Source organism: Amborella trichopoda, chromosome 13 (assembly GCF_054954075.1).
Source record: "Amborella trichopoda isolate Santa Cruz 75 chromosome 13, AtrichopodaSantaCruz75HAP2 v2.0, whole genome shotgun sequence".
Taxonomy (NCBI): domain Eukaryota; kingdom Viridiplantae; phylum Streptophyta; class Magnoliopsida; order Amborellales; family Amborellaceae; genus Amborella; species Amborella trichopoda.
The window spans coordinates 1,251,611-1,268,577 of NC_142348.1; the positions used below are offsets into that span (position 1 = coordinate 1,251,611).

The following is a 16,967-nucleotide window of genomic DNA, read 5'->3' on the forward strand; positions in this document are numbered from 1 at the left end:
CAAGCAGGAGGGTGCTAACAAAATTGTTGATGGGTCCATTTTCTTTGATCATTGCATAAGCACTTACATGTTCATAAGCTAATGCATGTCATAAGCCAATGCATGTTCTAAGACAAACTTGGTCAAGCTAATGCATGTTCATAAGCCAATGCATGGGCCAATTTATTAGAAATACATCATTTTTTAATTCTTCAGAGCAGTCCGGCAAAAATTGAAAGCACTTCAGCAAAAAGAGAAGGCGAGCCAGCATTTCAAGCAGGTCACTCCGGCACACGACTTCCTGGACACATGACCAATCCTGCACTGTATTCCCTCGGTCGGCTAAAGTTTCACTGGATTGATGAGCGCTCCGGCGTTCCTTGCAGGTAAGTCAAGCATTCAGCTTCCTAGACAAATGACCAGTCTAGCACTCTATCGCATCGAACCGGCAAAACCCTCACTGGAATCATGTACACTCCAGCATCTACAGTACAACCGTCCAACAGTTAGTTTCCTAGAAACACGCGCTCCGGTGTTCTCTAAACTCAGTCCGAGAATTTCCTTTTATGTCAAGGTCAATCCGACATTGTACCATGTAAGTCTGGTGATTGTGTCGACCACTCCGGCAGGATTTCAACGCATTATGGAGCTCCTTACTGGATGCACTCTGGGATTGTTTGTATCATCGATCCAGCAATATTGAGCCTCGATCTGGCATTTCGTGCAGGTCACTCCGGTATTAAGCTTTCGGGACAAACAACCAGTCTGACACTTCATCGCATTGTACCGGCAAAAAGCTCACTGGAATCAATTGCGCTCCGGCATTCGTAGTACAGCGACCCAACAGTTTGGTTCTTGAAAATTATTTGTATGGTGTCCACTTGACACGGTCTGTCGATTTTCTTTTGGGTCAAGGTCAATCCGGCATTACACCACAACAGTCCGGTGATTTTGTCGACCACTCCGGCAAGTTTGCAACACAGTCCGAAGCTCCTTTACTAGAGGCACTCCAGAATTGTTTGTGCAGTCAATCTGGCGATAGTGAGCAGCGATCCGACATTTTTAGGGGCACATCAGCAATTTATTGGAGCCGTCCGGCATCTTACATACTGTAATGTATGCACTCTGGCGTTCATGAGCAGCGACTCGGCATTCTTGTGCAGCATTCCGGCAATTCCTATGAGCAGTCCGGCATGAGCTTATATATCTCAGACCACACACTCCGACATTTTTTTGTAGTAGTCCGGCAATTGGATTACTGTAATGTGCGCAGTCCGATTTTCATGTGTAGCGACTGGGCATTTTGGTGCACCAGTCCGGTGATATATGTGCGTAGTCCGGTAGTCTCCTTATTTATCATAAACCGTACACTCCAGCATATTACTGGATCACTCCGGTAATGCGCTTACTATAATGATGTGCAAGCCGGCATTCGTGAGCAGCGTTCCGACATTCTCTTGGATAAGTATGGTGTTGTATGTGTTTAGTTGGGCGTTATGCTTTACCTACTAGAGTGGGTTCAGTATCTGTGCGATACGGCCTTAGTAATCTACAGTCCGACCTATATTTTGTCCAGCAAATATTTAACGCAGTCCGATAAAAATGTAATTGGGTCCGTCCAAGTAATTTTTTCGTACGTTGATATTACAGTGAGGGGCATTTTCGTTAAATAATATCCAATTTTTTTATTTGGGAGTATTAGTAATAAAAGTTGGTTTTCTTAAAAAAAGAGTAAGGAAACTTTAGAAGGGAGTAAAGAGTCAAAAAGCTGATTTTGGGGGTAATAAGTAATTTTCCCTATTCTAATTTACTGATATTATAAAAATTCATCTGCTTAGCGAATTTATTCCCTAAGCAATAGAAGCGAATTAGATTCCACCCCATTGATATGTATAAACGAGTCTAGAGAGAGAGGGTTGAGTGAATTTGTCTTTGCAGAGGATCAGTTTGGTTTCTCTCTCTAGATCTCCATCATCAATGGGAGGCCCCTCAGTGAAAGAGCAATTGGGTGAGCTGGACCAGGCTTCCTTTCTCTCTCTACTCTCTAAAATCATTGGAGAAGCAAGGCATGTCCAGAACAACCCACCTGAGCTCATCCCCAAAGAGGACAGGGTAGCAAGGCATGTGCTTGAGGTTCTCTCTCCTCTCTCTACTGAGAATGGTGGCCCTCTGCTTGTGAGGCATGTGAGCTATGTGGAGGGGAGGGGGAATGTGATTGTTGAGTACCCAGGGACTGAACCAGATAGGGTTTTCTCATTTGTGGGGTGCCACATGGATGTTGTCACTGCTAATCCTGAGGATTGGGTGGGTCTCTCTCTCTCTCTCTCTCTCTCTCTCTCTCTCTCTCTCTCTCTCTCTCTCTCTCTCTCGTGATGTCGTCTCCTAAGGAATTGATTTCTCTCTCTTGTGGGGTGCCATATGAATGTTTTCTCCGCTCCTGAGGATTGGGTCTCTCTTACACACACAAAAAACTAAGACTAAGACTAACTGATCATCATAACCAGCAAACTCTTTGCTCTTTTCTTAAGAAATTTATGAAAGCCTCTCTCACTCTTTCTCATGAAACTAAAAGTAGATGACCATTATAACCAGAATTCTGCGATTTCTTCTATAAATTTTTCGTTCTTTTTTAAATTATTTTGTTGGGCAGGACTTTGATCCTTTCTCTTTGAGCATCGATGGCGATAAATTACGTGGTCGGGGAACCACTGATTGTTTGGGGCATGTAGCTCTTGTGACAAGCCTTATGCAGAGATTAGGGCAAGAAAAGCCTAAGCTGAAGTCAACTGTTGTTGCTGTGTTCATTGCTAATGAAGAGAATTCTTCAGTGTTGGGGGTTGGTGTTGATGCGCTTGTTAAAGATGGCCTACTTGATAAGCTCAAAACTGGTCCACTGTGAGTATGCATTTAATTGTCTCACTGAAACCGATAAAAGAAGAGAAATGTGTTTGATATTAAACTTTGAGGGACAAAGAGATGCATACCACCTTTATAGGGAATCTTTAGTAGACAAGTATGAAACGTGGAGAATGGAGATTAACATGTCACTTTGAGTAGCAATAGATTATGGCATGATTCTCCTACTTGTGATCCTGTTTTGGAGTCATTTTTTTCAGACTTTAGTAGTTGCAACTAAAAAGCTTCCTAATTATGTATTAGTTTAATTCATATGGTAGTTTTCGTTTTATTTATCAAAAACAGTATGGTAGTTTTTGTTTTTTTCCTTTTTCTGTTCTTTGCTTCTTTCTGGATGGTTCTCATGTTCCCAACTGAGAATTCAAGGAGGACCATACTCTCTCCATGATTCCTCATCTTTTTCTTGCTATTCTTTTGTATTTTGTGATCACATGTTTGTGTGATGAGTAATCGCATTATTTCCCCTGGAGTAGAAATCTATGTGTGATTCATGCTTCTCTCCCTTTCCTAAACACAAATAAACATATTCTACTACACTGAAGTGGATCTAATTGAGTCTAATAGAGAAACATTGAAATACCTTAACCTTTATAGTGATTGTTTGAATCTCTAAACCATAACCATGTTGGACAATTCTTTCTTTTATTTATACGAAACATTTTTTCTTCTGTAAGTATATTTTATTGATGGACAAGAAAGGAGTACAAATGCTCCATCACGTTCATTTAAGTGTCTGATTTCCTCGAGATGTCTCAATGAATAGGACTTTCCTTTCTGATCCAGCATATAATTTTTAAAGACTCCCATTCCACAATCCACTGCAAATTTTCAAGAGGAAGTTAGGCTTCCTAGTGAGTATTTTTACAGGGTTCTCATGTTGTATAGATGGCTACCAGGGAGAATCTCATTAAGGTCAAGGTTTTCACTAATCAACTATGATGTAGCTATTCATTAAGGAGAATATTCTTGCTGATAACCATCTCCATTTGACAATATTCTCTCATCCTATTATACATTTTTTTAAAACAAAAAGTGGGGAAAGTTTCCCAAATTTTGTATATTATTATCAGTAAGATTCTTGTCCTTAACGATTCTTTACATGGGAATTTGCTTCACGACTTTTTTCAGATGTCTCTTTCAGTCTAGCTGTAAAACATAGTACACCTCAATCAAAAACTTCTTTATTCCCAATTCCATATTCTTCTGTCCAATCTCTCAAAAGGAATGACAATCATTTATCGTCTCTTTCAGTCTAGCTGTAAAAAATAGTACACTTCAATCAAAAACAACTTCTTTATTCCCAATTCCATATTCTTCTGTCCAATGTCTCAAAAGGAATGACAATTATCTCTCACAGTGCCTCTTAAATTTGAGAGGATTATTTCCTGTTGCATATGTATTTTACAATTAATTGCTTTAATTTCCATTATTGTTCAATGGGTGATACAACTCATGATTTTTCTGGCAAATTATGGTATCACATTATCTTTGAAAGAAATCAACTATTTCAAGCAAAACTGAAACATTGATACATTGAGTATAATCCAATATATTCATGTGCCATTATTTTAAATTCATTCAGTTATGGTTCTATTCTTCTAGGTTTTGGATAGATACAGCTGATAAACAACCTTGCATTGGAACTGGAGGAATGATTGCATGGAAACTTCGATCAACGGGGAAGCTTTTCCATAGTGGTCTCCCACACAAGGTTTAATTTAGTACCGAACACGCTTTTCCTTGTAGCAAAGTGTTTTTTCTTTTTCTTTTTCTTTTTCTATTTCTTTTTCTTTTTCATTTTCTTTTTCTTTTTCATTTTTTTGTTTTATTTCCTTTTTCATTTTGTTTGCTGAGTCTCAGTTTTGAACCTTAATTGAACTCCTCGTTAATAGAAAATAAAGAATTTTGGGGAAATGATTGGAGAATAGGAGTATAAATGCATGCTTCTAGAAACAAGAAAATTTTGGGAGAAGTTTGGTGAATGCTTTGGAAAAATGCATGGAAGAAGTGGAACAAGAAAGCAGTGGGATAATGCATGGGTAATGTGATTCTATAGAATAATTTCGGAAACCAATGCATTCATATTATAGATGAATAGAAAACTTTATTCATCAAAAACAAATGCATTACAACTTTGTTTCTGGAGGCCCTGTTTTTGCCACTCAATGAATTTCCTTGCAGGTCTGTGTAAGCTCCATTTCCATTGTATATTTTATGTTATTCCATTTTTTAAATTTTAGTTGGAAGAGAGGAAATTAGTTCTTCGTTTCAGATCGGGAGTTTACATAGTGCATGCTCTGTCTTCAGGCTGTGAATCCTCTGGAATTAGCTATGGAAGCATTCAAGGAGATCCAATTAAGATTTTATAGAGACTTCCCTCCACATCCTCAAGAAAAGGTTTATGGGTTTGCCACTCCATCAACCATGAAGCCAACACAATGGAGTTGTGAGTTTCTTATTCCTTCTCATGTAAAATAGTTCTTCCTAGCGCAATGTTACTCTAAGCTTTCAATGGCTAGAAAACATTTTCCAGTTAATGACTCATTTGCTCTTGGCAATTCAAATGCATAGGAAATCTTTGATTAGCTATGTGATTAAAATGATAGGCTTTTACATTTAGGTGACTTGCCGGAAAAATCCATTAACACATTTTCTCTTGGCATTGCAAATGCATATGAAATTTCTGGTAGCAACCTGGAAAATTAATTTATCTCAATGAACCCAAATTTTTGAATAATCATTAGTTGAAAAATTGCTGAATTAGTCTGCATAATATCGGCATGGTAAAAATGGCTTTGTCCTTTTTTGGCCCATCACATGTAAGTACCATACCTAAAAGAGCAAATTTTGGTTTGGTCTAAAATTCATAGTTTTGACTTTTAAGCATTGGTATTGTATGTGAAAATAGAATTAACTACAATTCAGATGTGATCAATGCGAACTCTATCTGCATGTTTCATTTGAATGAGCCACATAGTGTGTTATACTGTAATCAATTAAATTATAAATTATGAGGTTTTGATAAGACTATGGCTTTATGATATTTGGCAAGGCCTCAAAACCCTGCCTGAAAGACAAGATACTGTTCTGGAAACCCTGTTTTGGCCTATAAATTTATTTTAGCCTTTGGCTGTGGAATTTGAAGCTCCAAAACTGGTGCAAATCTGGCAGATTTGTGAAGCATTGAAATGGACAGTCCAAAAAATTTGTTGCAAGATGAACCAGTTGTAGTGCTTCAATTCCACCTTTTTTCCCCTCATATCGATGACCATCCAGGTGTTGATGATCGATTTGCAGGTTCTTCAGCATCAGAATTGCGTTTTCTCACAGGATTTGAGGTGCAGCTGTATGAAGCCACTGCTTTTCAAAATATTTTTCTATTTTTGAAATGAACTTTTGGGAGCCTTTTATTGAAACTTGGGGTATTCATTTATTATAAATTTGACCGATCTGTATTTGATGCAGTTGCGGAAAGATATTTCATTCATGAATTAAATATATATTTTCTTAGACCCTGTGATATTGCAATGCAATTAAATATATTGATGCATTTTAATGCATCAATATATCTAATTCATGACCTCATTAGCAAAAAGTACATTTTTTATAGAAAAGAAATATATTGGATTCATGGTGTTGAACTTTAAAACCCAATAGTTTATCTTTATAAAGAGAAATGAATGTAATCACGTCTCTCCAAGTCATAAGAAGTTATACACTATCTTTGACAACTGGTTTGAGATACGTGAAGGTTTTACAAGTAAATCTTACAGAAGGTTTGTTTGCATTGTGCATTGCATAGAAACTGATTTAATTGGATATTGCAGACCCTGGAGGTGGCATTAATCAGATTCCAGCTGAGTGTACAATTTCAGGGGATGTCAGGTTTGTTTAGTCTGTTCAGATGTGACCCATGTTCATTAGAGATTATTGTCAAGAGAAAAAATATATATATTTTTTTGTTGGAAATAATGATCTATGAAAACCAAAAAGATTATATTAAAAAAAAAGAAAAAAAGGAGTGATCTAATCTACTTCATGAATGACCTCAAAGTTTCTTGCTGTGAATAGTGCAAATTTGAGAGCTATGTTTTTTGATTGGCAATAAATATTCTTTGGAAAGGTTTATCGTATACATGTACTTGCATTATGCTTCGATTTTAACTTACTCATTGATTCTTGATTCTCACCCCGTCTTTTCTTGTGATGCAGGCTGACTCCATTTTACGAGTAAGTACATAATTTTACAGAGAAATTTCCTTGGGTTTCTTTGGTTTAGTTCACTCATATTTGGAACTTTACCAACTTTTGATTCATAAAATTAGCTGCATTTCCTTTTTTAACTCTTCTCCCCCCTTTAAATATCGCCCAGCACCACAGATGTGGTGAAAAGATTACAGGAATATGTTGATGACATTAATAAGAACATAGAGAAGCTGGACACACGTGGGCCGGTGTCAAAATACGTCCTGCCTGACGAAAATCTGAGAGGAAGGTTGGGCCTCTCTCTCTCTTTCTCCCTCTCTCAGTCACAGGCACGCACACACTCTCTAGGGTGCAATACCATCATTTCTCCAATTACTTTTCTTGTCTTACCCCGTGTTTTGGTGTTAGTATTTTAAAAATTTTACCTTTGATTTATGGGAAATATATCAAAAAGCCCTTGTTTGGAACTATTCCATGACCATGTGTTATTTTATGGTTATTAAATTTCCCTTGATTTATTTGCCTTTTTTGTCTATATAATAACTTTTCTTATTTAAATATGTTATAAACTGAGAATTGATTGAGGATAGATACCATGCATTGCCAGGCTTACAATGACTTTCGATGAGGCAATAATGTCTGGGGTTGCTTGTGATCTGAATTCTCGTGGCTTTCACGTATTATGCAAAGCAACTGAAGAAGTTGTAGGCCATGTAAAGCCCTACTCAATTACAGGGAGTCTTCCATTGATTCGAGAATTACAGGTCCGATTCTTGTTCCTCCTTTGTGATGCACAATGATGAATTTTACAGGCCAATGGATTATGAGAAAACCTGTAATCAGGGTCTCTAACATAATGATGGCTGGTGCTGAAGAGAGAGAGAGAGAGAGAATTAGTGTTATGTCCTGTGCTGGCGGGCTCAACTCTTCCATTCTTTTAGGGGTGAGCTTTATGTGTTTCTCCATACACATAATTTATGGTCTGGAGACACCACAGCTACTTGATATTTGATCAAATGGTTGGAAAAGAGCAGGCGTTAAATTGTGACGAGAGAATAGCTAGCGTTAGTTTATGACATTGTTGTTGGTTCACTTTCTAACAATAGTAAACCTCTAGACACGTATAAACTCTGTGGTTGGAGACACATAGAAAGGTTTCCCCTTCTTCAAATGGTGATAGTGCCAATAAGGTTATATTTTTCTATAGACATCAGAGTGTAGTATTTTTTCCCACATACTTGTGGTTGTGAACGTGCATGTGTGTTTTTGTACATATGCTACAGATTCTACCATTTTTTCTTGTTGTTACACATGCATATGTGTGGATGCATATATTCTTTTAGGGAAAAGCTTTTAATAGCCAGTGGGGTTATAGTTACAGTATAAGCCAAGCTCTAAAATTACATAACTAAGGGGATTTTGTTTGGGCTAAAATTTTGGACAACATTTTTTATTTCAAAACTAACTAATTTAAAAAATTCAGTTTTCAATTCATGAAGACCTAGATGCACCGTCTACCACAAGGGCAGCTTGCATTTCCCTTTATTTTCTTGTGCAAATTGATCTTTTTCTGTTTTTTTTATCACCTAGATAAGATATGTGTGCATAATTTGGGGTTCAATGGAACCTTGCCTTTCAAAGTGGCTAGGCTATGGCACAAATCCGTTGGTTTATATATCTTTTTCATTCATGTATAAATATAAAGACATGCTTTTAACTGTGGTAGTTCTGATTTTTAACTAGGATGAAGGATTTGATGTCCAAACTGCAGGATATGGTACGTTTCCTAAACATTTCGTTTGTAATTATTGATTTTGGAGTACCAAAAATATATCTTTTTTTGAGTTTTTAGCCACATTGGTTTTGAAGATTAAGAGTTTTCAGCTCTCATAAATTTGAGGCATCCTCTTATGGAATTGTGTATGGTGTTTGATTTTCAACTGATTTAAGTGACTTGTATTTTTTGGATCCGATGGAGATTCTCCCAGTACCATTTAAATTTCACTTGTTTTCTTTTCTTAGATACTTAAGATAGTCACAAATATTTTCATATGATCTTGAATTTATGGTCTCTCTCTCTCTCTCTCTCTCTCTCTCTCTCTCCTATGTATGCATTCATTCACTTGCTGGCTGAGTAGTTATGACTGGGACTCTCTTGTTTTCGTTTCTTGTTTTAGGGTTGATGGCCACATACCATGCAAAGAATGAGTACTGCTTGCTCTCAGATATGTGCCAAGGTTTCCAAGTTTTTACAAATATCATAACCCAACTGGAAGATGACAATTAGTCACCATGACTTCTACTAATCAGGACTCTTGAATAAATTATACACGCGTGACTGCTATTTTCCCTTTGCAGTCAAGATTGTAAATGAACTTTGAAATAATACCCCTTGTTTATTTTTGCTTGATAAGCCTCCCTCTCTCTCTCTGGTTCCCAGTTGTGGTTGTAGAACTGTAATCAATCAATCAGTCTTAATGAATCATGCATATGCAAAAGGAATTGTAAGGTGATTTCACAGGGCATCAAGTCAATTGTATATTTTACTGGTAAGTGATCATAAAAAACTAAGACTACATATGTATATATTACACGTTCATTCTTATTATTCTCAACTAAGTAATAATGATTCATAAAATCACTAACTGACTCTGGCCTAGTAGGACTTCTCCTGCTCCATAAGGAGCTATGTACATTTCCATCTCAGGATCATAACTACCTCAACTATTAAATGCCTTTAACTTCTTTTTTTTTGTCATGTTGTTCTTCATTTTTCTCGCTTTTATCCTCTTTTTTTGTTGCTATTGTTACATATTGAGTTTGCTCTCTTCCCGGACCTGTTGAATTCTCTGGCGTAGCCTACGCTTGTGATCGTGGATCTTCCATAGTCCGTGCCCCAGTATCACGGTAGAATAGATGCCATGTGTGATCATGGGAGCAAGTATGTTATCCGTCTGTGCACCCATTCAACAACAAAGGATATGAGAGAGTGTGTGTGTGTGTTTCAAACATTTCCAACAGATCTAGGGAGTACCAAAAACAAGTAAAGGGCTGTTGAAAAGGATACCTGGATCCATTCAAAGCCTAGGTAGAGGGCCAGCATTCCCTCCAAAAGGGGTGAATAGATCTTCTTCAGCTGCCTCCTCTCATACCAAGCTGCGCCATGGGACATAAGAAAATCAATATCAACAGGATTGATTACAAGTTCTCAAATTTCAATTTTTTTTTTTTTTACAATAAAATAGTAAACATATTTATGCATGTTCATATCACTGCTAACATAAAAGGGTATGATCACGACTGTCCAAAGGAGGCAGAGAGAGAGAGAGAAGACCATGAGTACCCGAAGAGAGAGAGAGCTGATCATGACTACCCCGAAGAGAGAGAGAGAGGACTTCCTATCAACTATCGAATAATATAGCAATTATCAGAAAGTTATATTTTAATCACGCAAGTTTTGATCATGATTTCTCTAACTAGAACAAGAGGCCCTGGTAGGCTCACAAACCTGCAAATAGTTTCTTGAGATCTTCCCGGCCAGGACGAGAACGCAAGACCGGCGCAACCACATATGTTGGGTCTGTGAGAAATTACAAAAAAGTTAATATACATTTGGATGTGTTTTATTTAATCATGTTTTAAATATAATTTTCATATTATTCTAGATTTTTTATAATCTTTTTATTTTTAACACTTTTTTGACCAGTTGGGGCTTGCCCGGTTAGGCCGGTCTAACCGGCTAGTATACCAGCTACTCTGAACAAGCCCTTGGCTGGTTTCGGTTCGATTTTTCGAACAACATTACATGTATTTGATGGCTTTAACGGTAGACAGACATTACCTTTTGGGGAGGCTGCCATATAATAGAGAGAACCTGTAAGAGCTGCAGTGAGGACAGCCGCAAATGCTTGTGCAAATGGGACAAACAATGGCAGCATTCCAGTCTGTTCAGACAAAATACTCAGGCAATATTTTTCTCATGAAAGAGTTACTTAGCTTTAAATAACTAATATTAAGAAAGTAAATACTCAGAAAAAAAGGAAAAAATGTAGGGAAACTATATGGAACAAATATAAGATGGCAATGTTGCACTAGAGTCCGTACAAGAGATGCGATTCCTTGAGTGTCCTTCACAAGTTCGGTTCCTTGCAAAAACATGTGGGCCAGTCCCCCCTGCATGATCATAAAACTTCAGCTTATGTCCTAAAACCTTAACAGAGATGTAAATTGTATTTTTCCCAAAAAATGCAGAGAACAATGAGGAAGGGATAAAACCATGAGAAATCATGGAAAAAACACTTCATTTTATTTCATAAGATTTCCAAAAAAATTGACATTTATAACCACGTACTGACTAACAAAATAACATAGAAAGAGAAAGGACAAATACAAATTAAAACCCATCCCTTAAGAAAGACAGTCTCAGAATAAATGATCGGAGCCAACATGTCTCACAACTCTCACCTGAACAGCAACACGATAAAACAGCTCCTCCCCAACTGAACTCGCAGTCACAATCAATATAAACTGCAAAAAAAGCATCCAAAAATTAGAATATTAGTCACACAACAAGTAACTTGCCACGTGGCTGTTAAATTTCCAGGGAAAAAAAGGTTCTCTATTTTCCTTTTCTTTCTTTCAGAATGAAAAATGAAGTAAAAACCAAAAATTTCAAGACATTTGCATGACTCGAAGAATTACCTGCCATGGTGACATTCCATAAAAGAAGCTCCTAAGCTCTTCATCTTCCACATCTCTAATAGCTCGAGCATGAGGCGACAACTTTACAACTTCATCCTGTAACATTTCAATACTTTTCTGATATAATACATTTCCAAGCAATTAAATTAGAACAACATAAAGACAAATAACGTATTTTGTCTTCTGTGAAAAGAATCAGCAAAGAAAATGAGACCAATTATCAAATGAATGTAAAAAGTAGAAGAATGAACTGCAAAATCTGATACACACCCATTTCTTTCATGTTATTTCAATTTATTTTTCTTTTTTGGTTGGGTAACATAAGGTCAAATTATCACGGAAAAAAAAACAAAGGATCTGACCCAACTAAGATTTCCAGATCATTCTTTTCAGACTTCCTAATTTAGACAGGAGACCTGAAGTTTGTGTTAGCCTCCAGCTCTAAAACTTTTCATTCTATGGAGACTATCATAATTTTTTTTTGTTTTTTTTGAAGAGTAAATACCATAAGTTTTTTCAACATAAATAATTTCCCTTGATTAATGGAAGTGGATTTTCACATGCCCACATCTTGAACTATGGGTTTCAAGAGGATTAGAAACACATGAAGGTCTCGTTATGACTCAAAATTAAGTGGCCTTCTTGCCTCTTCCAAGAAAGCAAGGCCTCTCCAGTAAGCAAGATGGAAAATCGGTTTCCGTCATCCTCTTTTAAGTGGCAAGGATTTTTACATTTAAACTCTATCTAAAATAAGAAACTGATGCGGAAAATCCAAAATCAACCAACCAATAGTAGGTATGGCAATCAATTACAGGAAGCATTAGGAAAACGAATCGACCATGAGACTAGATATAGAGCTCTGCAAATTAAAGTCACTAAAAAAAATGAAGAAAAGAGGCACACATACATCTAATATGAAGAGGAGAGCCATTATTGGGGGAGCAGCATATCCAAGTCCATCCAAAAGAGCCTCCAAAGATGGATGGAAACCTCCCATGTGATCGATTCCAACAACGGAGCATATGAAATTACCAACAAGAGCCATGGTGCCATATATGCCTGAAATTCAGAGGCACCAAAAAAAGCAAATTGAAAACCGAGTTCTGATCAAAATAAGAGAGATTCATCATATCACAACTAAGATTCAATCTATTTAACATCTGACTCATATCTTTTAATCTAATTTCAAATAGCCCATCAAAGAATACATCATTATGAGTCATAAATCGTTGCAAATTATGGTATGGGTGAAATGTTAAATAGTTGATCTCTCAGGTGTGATTTAATAAATTTTCCCAAAAGTAAAGAAGCCAATACATGGAAGGTCCTCTTGCTTTCCTAAATTGGACAGATAAAATATAAAGAAGGCTTTCAGTCATTGAAAAAGCTTATTAGGTGCTCCGAAAAGCAAAATTTAAAGGGGGCAACATAAACCATTTTGAGAAATCTATCTGCATATGAATATTCCAAGACTTGAAACCAAATATCAATTAAACAAAATGCAAACTGTAAATCAAATTAAAACCCAACAAAGAATTTTATAAATATGAGAAAAGACACAAACAAAATGGAACAGATTTTTTACAGTAAATACAAAATAAATCCTATTACAATGAGAAAAGTTTGCATGTTTCTTTAGCAATCAATTGAGTCCTATCGTGAGCAATGAAAACTAAATGACTGTGCACAACAAATAAATCGGATAAATATTTCAATTACTTCAAAATTGGTAAATAGAAGACTTGGAAGTACGAGTCACCCAATTTCTCAAAGTCAAAAGCATATCAAATAAATATTATTATCCCGTAAAAATACTAAACCAATCAAATCCCTTGAAGTTTCCAAAAAAGTAAATAAGATAATATTCTGCTGCTCCTGAGATCAAAGAAAAACTCTAGTAATTTGAATTATTCAGGAACTTAAAATGCTACTACTAAGTGAAGAATTTGATAATAAATCTAATGACTCGTTCAATGCAAAATCAATACAACATAAAAAAAACCCTCCCTAAGAGTGAAAAAATAATGAACCCCCTATTCTCTGCAACCTAACAATTCAAAGACCAAAGGGCCAAAATAAATCAAAATGTCCAACTTCAGCAATCAATACACTACTCAAATGAAAACCAAGAACAAAAAAAGAGAGAATTTTAATGAGAAATCAGTACCAATTCCATAGCTAAGCCTCACAATGGCTCCTAACTTGTCCCAGAGCGGAAACTCTGCCTCTCCATATCCATGAACAGAGGTCGAGACCTCCATGGCCGGCCCAGAGAACCCAGGCCTCTCCTCGCTCCCCACTCCGCCAATCTCCTCGCCACTCCTCTCCGAAAAAGCTCTAATTCCCCCACTAAGCAACCGTCTCTCCCTCCTCTTCCTGCAATCAAAGACCCTCGACTGAGAGCCATAGCAAGGACACGAGCCAGGCCTCGTCAGAGGTCCTTTAATGGCGGATTCAAATGCCCTGAATCTAGGGATCAGTGAAAAATTAGGGTTTGGAGAGCGAATTAGCACGGGCCCCATTAGAGTTTTTCATGTCCGTACAAATCTTGACATCTCTGACACCATTTCTCTCTCTCTGGTTTCAAATTTTCAGAGCAACTGAGAATATTCATTCAATTTTTTTGCGGATTCTAAACGAAAGAGAAAATACAAATTACTGAAAATACCCTTATCAAATTGTCAACGACAAGAGAGGGACCACCGCTCTCTCTGGGTGCTCCATGGTTTTTATATATATCTGTGGAGAGTAAAGAACGTAACGTTTGTGGAATAACGGCCGTTGTCATGGAGACATACTCGGTCTGATATTTGATGTCGTGGTAATTGGGATAGAACGTTGGAGAATGATTATGAGGAAGTTTATTCAAAATAAATTTAATTTATTGATTGTTTAATATTGTATACATTTATAGCTTCTCTAAATTATGATCATGTATATTTTGATGGGGCTTTTCAAATCAAATCGATAAAATGAGGAAAATGTTGAATTTTGAGTCAAGCCTAGGAGGGCTAGTCTCTTTAGCGCCGTCCCGAGACCGGCTGGGCTGGGGCTTATAGACCTTAAGAAGAAAAATAAACATAAGTGCCACATTTTGTGTTGTGGTTGGGACCCTAGTTTTTTAGGGTCGGGCCGATCGGATTGGGCCATCTAGCCCATTGCCAACCCTAAGTCTTCTGATCGAGGGAAGAACTCCAAAAATAATTTTTTGAAAGAAATCATATTCCTAAAATTCTCCATTATTTCGTGTTTTTCATTTTTCTCATTTTGCTTTCCACGATTTTCTCGTAGAGCGTTACATAACGGAAAGGATCCTTGAGTTGCCATCTACAACTTCCGTTATCTCTACGAAAAGTTGAAAGTTTCGGCTGTTACTGGGGGGCCGTTATCCGGTATTTCGGACTTCGCGCCGAAATTTAACTCGCGAAAATTTCCTTAAACCCCAAAACTAACCCTGCTAATTAAGTGAAATATCAAAAATGCCTCATCAGGTTACCTAAAATGCCCCTCTTCAAACAGTGTCAAAAATTGGACCCACAGGGTCAATTCCATCTTATACCAATCAAATTCCGGGGACCTGCAATGGACGGTTGTGATTTAAAGGAGAATGCTTGAGAATGGCTCACTAAAAGGGCTATCTGGCTATCCAATAACGGACTTCCACGTTTCGTGAGGGGATGAGGTTGGATGATGAAGTGGAAAGCGAGGAGCCTTTTGATTGGCCCTGTTTGGCATCTTTAGGATTATTCATGAGGGCTAAAGCAAAATTATCTTCACAATTTTTTTCCTCCTTTCCCATAATTTTTATATTTTCCCACTTTCTCTGAAAAATCTTGATCACTTGTTTGTTCTCTGCATTCTTTTCGATTTAGGGCGGTCAATGGACTGGGCCGCACACGACCTGGCCCTTTCATGCTCACTCTTGGGCTGGCCCTTTATGTATTCTTAAAGTCAGAATTATAACTTTGATATCTTGACTAGCCCGTAACAAAATGAGATAAAGTAGATTTAGACGAGTTGGTCATGTCTAATGCAATAACTGTTAAGACGTATGAGTTAGTTCAAATGGATTGTTTAAAAAAAACAAATGGTAGGTCTAAAAAGATATGATTGGAAGTAGTTAACATATATATGGAGAATTTTTTTCTCCAATTTTTAAAAAATTTGAACCGGTTGGAAGTAGTTAAAAAATATATGGAGAATTTTTTTCTCCAATTTTTAAAAAATTGACGTTCAAATTTTAAAGTGATTTAGATTGATTTGTAGAAAAAAAAAATGAAAAATTCAAATACGAAATGAAATCGTAACCTATTGAATTGAGCCCAAGTTCAATTTAAATCATTGATAGCTATTAGCTCGTGAGCTAACAGGATCCATTATATATATATATATATCAGAGTATAAAGTATGGCCTGAAGCTCGGCTCAGGGCGGAGGCCCCTTGGCAGCCTGACCTCATTAGTCGAATAAATGCCAAAATGCCTTTAAACAATGAGTAACTAAACTCTTCTCTAATTTCATTGACTTGCAAAATATATATCCATAAATTTTACCCTGCTCAAATTTAAGGAACATTATGACATATTTTTAAAGGAGTGTACATATCAACTTTTTTTTCTAGATTAATCCAAGCAAAAAAAGTAAACCATAATTATCAATGTCGCTATATTTGTGCTTTGAGCTGGTAGTTGTAAATGAAACGCTTTTGCATATTCAAAGAATGACAAAATGCTCTTAAATAGTGAATGTGGCCATAACCTTATCAATTTTCACAACTTAAAACGCCAATAAAAGTCTTAACATGTGCATGCTATATGTGAACTATGTGTCTTTTTCTTTTAGAATAAGTTTATATAAGGTTACAATCTTAAAATGTATAATTAAAGGCGCACCTCAAAAATCCATCATAAAAAGTTGTTTGGATATTGGAAAACCCTCTAATCGATATGTATGAATACGAAAAGAGAAAAACGATTTTGAGTCCGTGAAATAATATATCTTGCAACACATTATCTCGACCATCTAGTTTCATCTAGTTGATTTGAACCATTTTTAGAGTCTAAAATTTTATAAGGGGAAAGTTTATATAGAGCGAAGGCTCTAAACTATCAAATTAGAGCTCACCTCAAAAATTTCACTAGAAGAGGTTGTTTTGATGCCCAAATA

The 16,967-nt window shown here is 36.7% G+C and overlaps 2 protein-coding genes across 3 annotated transcripts; one reads left to right on the forward strand and one right to left on the reverse strand.

The window, feature by feature from the left end:
• Positions 1–1,891: 1,891 nt before the first annotated feature.
• LOC18437466 (Peptidase M20/M25/M40 family protein) lies at positions 1,892–9,599 on the forward strand. 2 transcript variants are annotated; one of them, XM_006847674.4, is made up of 10 exons: positions 1,892–2,283; positions 2,630–2,874; positions 4,498–4,606; positions 5,203–5,341; positions 6,723–6,780; positions 7,108–7,125; positions 7,268–7,390; positions 7,709–7,865; positions 8,845–8,878; positions 9,279–9,599. In XM_006847674.4, the coding sequence occupies exons 1-10, from the start codon at positions 1,957–1,959 to the stop codon at positions 9,386–9,388; spliced, it is 1,320 nt and encodes a 439-aa protein (XP_006847737.1). In that variant the 5' UTR covers positions 1,892–1,956; the 3' UTR covers positions 9,389–9,599. The 2 variants fall into 2 exon arrangements, with proteins under 2 accessions (XP_006847737.1, XP_088712240.1); XM_088856114.1 differs by lacking the exons at positions 6,723–6,780; positions 7,108–7,125; positions 7,268–7,390; ... (1 more) ...; positions 8,845–8,878; positions 9,279–9,599 and adding an exon at positions 6,193–6,566.
• Positions 9,600–9,626: 27 nt separating this feature from the next.
• Positions 9,627–14,410, reverse strand: LOC18437467 (uncharacterized). Its single transcript, XM_006847675.4, has 9 exons — positions 13,970–14,410; positions 12,710–12,861; positions 11,803–11,898; positions 11,566–11,628; positions 11,206–11,274; positions 10,943–11,045; positions 10,610–10,681; positions 10,169–10,257; positions 9,627–10,055 (listed from the first exon to the last, which is right to left on the reverse strand). Exons 1-9 carry the CDS (start codon positions 14,322–14,324, stop codon positions 9,909–9,911), a joined length of 1,146 nt encoding a protein of 381 aa, XP_006847738.1. The 5' UTR covers positions 14,325–14,410; the 3' UTR covers positions 9,627–9,908.
• Between the last annotated feature and the right edge of the window lie 2,557 nt (positions 14,411–16,967).